The 6,741-nt window shown below is 61.0% G+C and overlaps 1 protein-coding gene across 2 annotated transcripts in view; it reads right to left on the reverse strand.

Moving 5' to 3' along the window:
- Nucleotides 1–1,091, reverse strand: part of Adgrd1 (adhesion G protein-coupled receptor D1) — a 98,642-nt gene extending 97,551 nt beyond the window's left edge. For both annotated transcript variants that reach the window (XM_023720630.1, XM_004635955.2), the window contains exons 1-2: nucleotides 750–1,091; nucleotides 627–663 (exon numbers count right to left, since the gene is read on the reverse strand). In XM_023720630.1, the coding sequence (XP_023576398.1) occupies nucleotides 627–663; nucleotides 750–815 (103 nt within the window). In that variant the 5' untranslated portion in view covers nucleotides 816–1,091. The remainder of the gene's footprint in view (nucleotides 1–626; nucleotides 664–749) is intronic.
- Between the last annotated feature and the right edge of the window lie 5,650 nt (nucleotides 1,092–6,741).

A 6,741-nucleotide genomic window follows, 5' to 3' on the forward strand; every position in this document is an offset into this window, starting at 1 on the left:
CAGACACCCTTCCCGCCTGGCACCTGCAGGGTGAGCGCCGCAGACACCCTTCCCGCCTGGCACCCGCGGTGAGCGCCGCAGACACCCTTCCCGCCTGTGTGCCAGCTACATCCCAAGCTGCTCCCGCCCCTGGGTGACAGAGCCCAGTCTGCCGCCTCAGCCTCTGGTGGGCCGGCTTGTCCAGCTCACCCCATCCTCACTGTGCTCACAGAGTGACAAAGTGGAGGAGGAATGGGAAGAAGGCGATGGAGGAGAGGGATGACAGCAGCCTGGGCACCTGGGTGGGCATGAAATAGAGGGAACTCGAGAGGCAGGGGCAGCGGGGAGAAGCGGGTCAGAGAGCAGGGTGGAGCGGGCAGAGCCGGAAGCCTTACGGGCCTCAAGGACAGAGTGCTGCGTGGACACCAGCCAGGGTGGACCCAGGCACTGGTACTTAGGATGTGCGGTGTGGGGAGATGACCCAGCTCTGGAGACAGGCTCCCCAATCATGAGGTTTCCTGTACCCCAAGCAAGGGGTGGCTGCTCAGACACACTGGAGACCCACTAGCCCAGTTTGTGTCCTGGGGCCTCTGAGGCCCGAGGGCATGGCAGATGAACAGCAGTGCAGGCAGGCAGGGCTCGCTTACCTGGGTGGTCCTGGGCCCCTGGCTGGGCTCCCTGTACCTGCGTGGACAAGACCACAGCGTGAGCAGGAGGCCGTGGGAAACACCGGCCAGCCGGACCCGCAGCCATAGCCGGGCGCGCATTACCTGCCACGTGCAGCACAGGAGCAGCAGCCAGAAGTCCCCGAGGCAGAGTGGCAGCGGCGTCCGCATGGCACAGAGCTGACGGCCGCCGCGCGGCCTCCTCACCGTCTCTGGCCCCCGGAGAGGGACATGTTCCGGGCGGGCGGGCACTGAAAAGTCTGCTCCGCAGCAACTCGAGGGGCGTCTCCTCTGTGCTTGGAGCTGGAGGCCGGCCCAGAGCCCTGGCGGCCGTCCCAGCCGGGAACGCCGAGGAGAAGCCGCGGGCCTCGCCTTTCCTGGCCAAGAAGGCAGGGCCGCCCGCCTCAGCCCTGCTGCTGCGTGAGACCCAGTGGGCGCGGACGCGGGTGCAGCTGCAGCAGCCCCGAGCTGGCCACGAGGCCTGGGCGGCGGAGGGGGCGGGCGGGGTCCCCAGCAACCTTCCGCCACCTCCTGCTGCCACTGCCCGGCCTGGCTGCTTCGTGCTTGTCCAGCGCGGTGGACCTCGTGCTGCCAGCGCCTCCGACTCGGCCCCTCTCCCTCTCTGCATCTGTCCCGACCTCAGGGTCCTGACACCGCTGCCCAAACTGGCCAGGCGCGGGCTGTGTGAGCGGGAGTGTCACGCCGTGTGTGTTTCGGAGCGCACAGGCGCAGGTGTGCACGCACGTGTGCGGTGTGTGAATGAACATCGCGGGGGCCTCTGGCCTGACCCCAGCGCCCTGTTACCGCTCTCGGAGGCCCCAGTGACCCCCACCCTGCCCCAGCCCAGCACCCACACATGACACCGCAGGATAACCGAGGCCGCCTCTCAGCCAGTGTGCCTCGGTTTACCCAAGGCCAACAGTTTGTTTGGTCTACTCCAAACACAGCTGTCACCTCAGCCAGGCCTGTCAGGGGTGGGGCCCTGCCACCCGGGGTTGTCCACCCCCTCTCTGAGCAGAAAGAGAGTCCCTCCCGTGTGAGTCCCCGCCTAGAAGGAGCAACCACCCTCCGCCGGGGCGGGGAAGCAAGGAGGGGAAGGCTCAGGGGCCCAACAGGAGCCAGAAACACGCCGCGCTCCATAAACGTTGGGATGGCCACCGCGAAGCAGAAAGTAACCCGGATGCGTGCTGGCTCCCGGAGCCCCTTGGTCCTGACTTTAAATGGAATTGAGAACCAGCCTGCACACTTCCCAAAGAGGGAGGACGCTGGCTCAGGAGCGGACGTCCAGCAGGCAACGATCTAAACTGCCTGTGCAGCCGCCTCCTTATCACAGCTCCCTGCAGCTGCGAGCTGGAGCGCTGATCTGCCCCCAGGGCCAGAAAACGGCTCCGCAGGCGCCGCGACCTCTCCCTGGCCCCAGCCCGAGCAGTGGAGCCTGCTTCTAGCAGTCTTCTGGTCAATCCTGCCGGCCCTGAGGGAGGGGCGGTGGCCACGGCCTGCCTGAAGCTGGGCAGAGTTCAGCAGAGGGCTGCACAGTGGGCCTTCCCCCATCCAGGGCTGAACACAGCTTTCTTAGTTACTCTTCTCGCGGTGCTGGGGCGAATACCGGACTCTGAAGCTTCGGTAATGAAAGGTTAATTAGCTCACAGTGACTGGAGGTTTCCTAGCGTAAATCACCCTGAATTACACAGCAAGACCTGGAGACGCGGCCGTCCCACGCTGCAGGGTCTGGAAGGGAGGCTGGGGCGCTGCTGTGTCTAGGATGATCCGCACCATACCTCCAACAGAGGTCACCAGGTCAGCAGTAAGCACATGCTGTCAGTTTCGCTGTTTGCGCCTCTGGTCCCATCCCTCGAGCACGTGCTGCTCCTGGAGCAGCAACGGCCCCATGATTTACATGAGGCTTTGGGGGACAGAAGATGCAAACCGTAGCAACAGCCAAGCTCTCGCTCTCGCTCTCGCTCGCTCTGTCTTTGTCTCTCTGTCTCTCTCTGTCTCTGTCTCCCTCTATCTCTCTCTCTGTCTCTCTCTCTGTCTCTCTCTGTGTCTCTGTGTCTCTGTCTCTCTTTCTCTCCCTTTCGGAGTCTCACGTAACTCAGGCTGACTCTTCACTCACTATGCAGCCCAGGCTGTCCTTGAACCTGCAGCAATCCTCCTGCCTCAGCCTCCCAGCACTGGGATGACAAGTGAGCACCACCACGCCCAGCTGTGAATCCTTCAAGTCATAAAATTCCCTTTAGGTAAAGGCAGCACCCGGCTCAATGGCAGGACAGAGATGGCTCTACAGTCTGCAGAGCCAGACCCCAGGCTCCGGGCGGCCCCACCTCCACCCTCTGCTCCTGAAAGCAGCATTTCCAACCACACTGTGGAGATGTCGTATCTAACCAACAGATCAAATGCGTGCACCTTCACAGAGCATGGCTCCCTGGGGGGGAGTCCTCCCTCGACACCCCGTGAATCTCAGTCGGGCAGCATGGGGCGCTGATCTATGTAGCCCACATGGAGAGATTACACCAAGCCATTCAGTACAGCAGTCATCTCAGCATTTTTTGAAAAGACTGTTGAAATGGACTGTGTTAGCAATTTTTATTTAGTGTGGTGGCGGCTTTTGCTTTTCTTTTCTTTTTCTTTTTTTAAGATAGAATTTTTCTACATATCTAAAGCTAGCCTTGAACTCACTACATAGCCCAAGCTGGCATGGAATTTTAGGAGATCCTCCTGCCTCAGCCTCCCAAGTGCTGGGATTACAGGCAAACACCACATCTGTAGCAGTGTTTAAATATGCAGCACATGTGTGTTAGATGTGGTCACTGTGTGCATGGGGTACCCCACCTTCTGGATGCAGGTGAGCAGCTCAGCCTCACCCCAGGATGCAGTTTGGAAGGTGGCCCAGCCCACACTCCGACTGTGCTTACCCAGGGATACCGCCAAAAGGGCCGGCTGGTGACAGGACCGTGACCTCACTGCTGGTGCAGGGGACAACCTGTGAGTGACTGAGCCCTGCTCATCAGTGTGTCCGCAGGCCAGGCAGCTCTCGGGCCCCAGGTCAGTCGGGACCACTGTGGTGCCCATTCAAATGGCTCAACACACCCACGCACACCCAGAGACACCCGTGTGCACACACAGCCGTGGCCCAGCAGAAGAGCTGCCCTGATCCCTGGCACAAACACTGCTGATCCATCTTCTGCCTTGCTCATGAGGCCCAGCACTCCCTCCAAAGCTGTGACACACTTGGAAAGTACGAGAAAGAACCCTGGAGTGGCGGTGCACGCTGAGAATCCAAGCACACCGGAGGCTGAGGCAGGACAGTCTGGACTACATCATGAAACCCTGAGAGAAAGGAGAGAGAGAGAGACAGAGACACAGAGAAAGGAAGGGAGGGCAGGGTAGAATATTTGAATAGCAGTAATCTATATCTTAGCTGTTCCACCAGAAGACGTGAGCACCCTCAGGACATTGGGAAACTTCCGCAGAGAGGAGGAAACCGTACACGGAGGGGTACAGAAATGCTCACCCCCAAACCAGAACAAGGGAAACAGAGCTCCCACAGCGCCAGCCTGCAGGAGGGAGCCGCGGTGCAGAGACACCATCGGCCAGACTGGGCCATGGGCGCGGGACAAAGCAGGTCGGCATTGGTGGATCTGGTGGACAGAAGCAGAGGAGACCGGAGCCGGGAGGCTGCAGTCAGGGCCAGAGACCGGGGCGGAGGAGCCGGGCTCCAGAGGCCGGGCTCATGCAGCAAGGTACACGCCTGCATGCACACGCACACCCGGAGATGCACAAACACACGTGCACGGCCACAGAAGCGCAGCTCAGGCTCTGTAGCAAGCTCAGAGCCAGAGGACGTGGGCTTTGGGATCCTCAGCCAGAGCCCCACAGGGAGCCTTTTCTCCAGAGAGACAGGCGGGGCATCTGCGGCTGAGGACGGACGCTGCCCGGCGGGAGTTCTTCTCCTTGGTCCACACCTGTGGGGCACAGCGATCACACTCCTCGCAGGGTAATGCACACGCGCACGCCCGTGACTCATCTCCAGCCTCGCTCCCCTCCCCCACCTCAGTCCAGGCTGGCCCGCAGTTTCCGGCCACCTCTTACCTGCACCCAAATTGATATTTACTTGGGGTTCATCTCAAAGAGGCTCCGCGGGCTACCGAGGCCCCTGGGTGAGGCCCCTTCTGGGTTTGATGGAAATGTTTCCAGGTTAGTGGGGATGGTGGGGCAACCCTAGGAAAACACTACAGGATGCAGAACCTCGCACTCAGGAGAAGGTGCACGCTGTGTCCCCGCCCTCGGGAGGCTGAGGCAGGATGATTGCTGCGAGTCCAAGGCAGCCTGTGCCGCTTACTGAAACCTGCCTTAAAAAACCCAAAGTAAATGCTATTGTATACGAGCCACACGGGAATCCAATGAAAGAGGAATAAACCCTTCTCCAAACAGAAACAGAAAGAAGTCACACGCAGCTAAGTGGAAGCGCGAGGCAGACCCAGCCGTGGAGGGCTGCACGGACCCACACCGGGACCCGCTTGGCTCTGGACGCTCATACATGCCGTGGCCAGCAGGCACGAGGGCTGAGACCCTCGGCGGCCGCCGTGCTAGGCCAGTCCTGGCCGTAACAGGCTCGACAAGGTCGAAATGCCAAGCGTCTCTCAGTGGCGCGGACTGGAGGTCGGGCTGCACCGAGACCCAGACCTCCCATCTGGGCCGGTCCTGCCTGCCCTCTCTGGATGTCGTGGGACATGAGCCCACCATGTCCCTTTCTGCCAACACCGGCTCAGAACGTGTCCTACGCACAGGAAGAAGCCCTGTGCAGGCCCAAGGTTCTGCTTCCGGTCCATGCCAGGCTATCATTTGTGGGGTTTCAGGAAGGGGTCTGCATGAGAATGTCCCCGGAGACAGGCCAGCTGCGGTGCCTAGCTGCCTGCCCTGTGGGCGTCTGGCCGGAGCTCGCCCAGCACGGTGGCACTGGCACTGTACACATGACCACTGCAGCGGCCTCAGGAGGTCCATAATCCTTGCTCCTGTTCCTGGTGCCAATGCCTATGGCCCTCCCGGTCACCCAGGGCAGCTGCCCTGTCACACCGGCGCCCTGCAACCCTGTCCAGACTCCAGGACACCTTGCAGGCTCATCGTCCGTTGCCACAGCTCCTGTCGTACAGGACGAACCTGCCCTCCACGGCACCTCTGGAAGTCGGCAAGGCCTGACCCTTGCAGGACCTGACCCCCAACGCTTCTGCCTCCAGCAGCGCGCCTGCGGATACAGATGGACTGTTTGTTGGTTGAAGTTTTCTTTGTTTCTGTTTGGTCTTCTGCTTTGAGGTTGGGCTCTCCCTGTGTCGTTCAGGATGGACCTACAACTATTCTGTAGCCCGGGCTGGCCCTGAACACTCAGGGATCCTCCTGCCTCAGCCTCCCAAGTGCTGGGCCTGCAGACTCACTGTGCACCACAGATCTGTCACACAGTAGTGACAGAAGGTGGACCCTGGCATGTGCTTAGGTCCTGGGGCAGCAAGCAGCAAAGCAGGGGCTCCCTCCCCAGACCCCCAGGAGCAGGAGGCCCCACAGCTGCATGGAGAGTTCCGGGCATCAGCCAGAGCCACAGAGAGGCCGTCCACCCCAGCTCCCGGGCTCCATTCTCCATCCCACCTCGGGGACCCCTGCTGCCCCTCAGACAGCATGCACCCCACAGAGGACGCACCACAGAGCTGGGGGACACAAACCTCTGAGAAGTGACAGCAGCAGAGCTGGATAAGCAGACGCCACAGAGTGGAGAGGAAGGAGGGACAGGAGGGCAGCAAGTCCCCACATCGCCCAGTAACCGCCCCTCTATGCGGCAGCCCTGCCTGTGCCTCTGGACAGCAAAAGAGATGGAGACAGAGACCCAAGTGGAAACGCAGGAGCTGAGTGATGCAGTGGTCAGAGGCGACAGCTGTCCTTGGGGACGCGATTAGGATGGAGGGATCTAAACAACAGAGAGAGGAGTGCCTGGCAGAGAGACAACCTAGCCCTCCAGAAGACTGAGACAGGAGGATCGCAAGTTGGAGCTCAGCCTGGGTGATTTGGCCAGAGCCGGTCTCAGGAGGGCTGGGCGTGCGGGTCTGTG

The sequence above is a fragment of the Octodon degus genome, unplaced genomic scaffold, assembly GCF_000260255.1.
Source record: "Octodon degus isolate 3935 unplaced genomic scaffold, OctDeg1.0 scaffold00076, whole genome shotgun sequence".
In the NCBI taxonomy this organism is placed as follows: Eukaryota; Metazoa; Chordata; class Mammalia; order Rodentia; family Octodontidae; genus Octodon; species Octodon degus.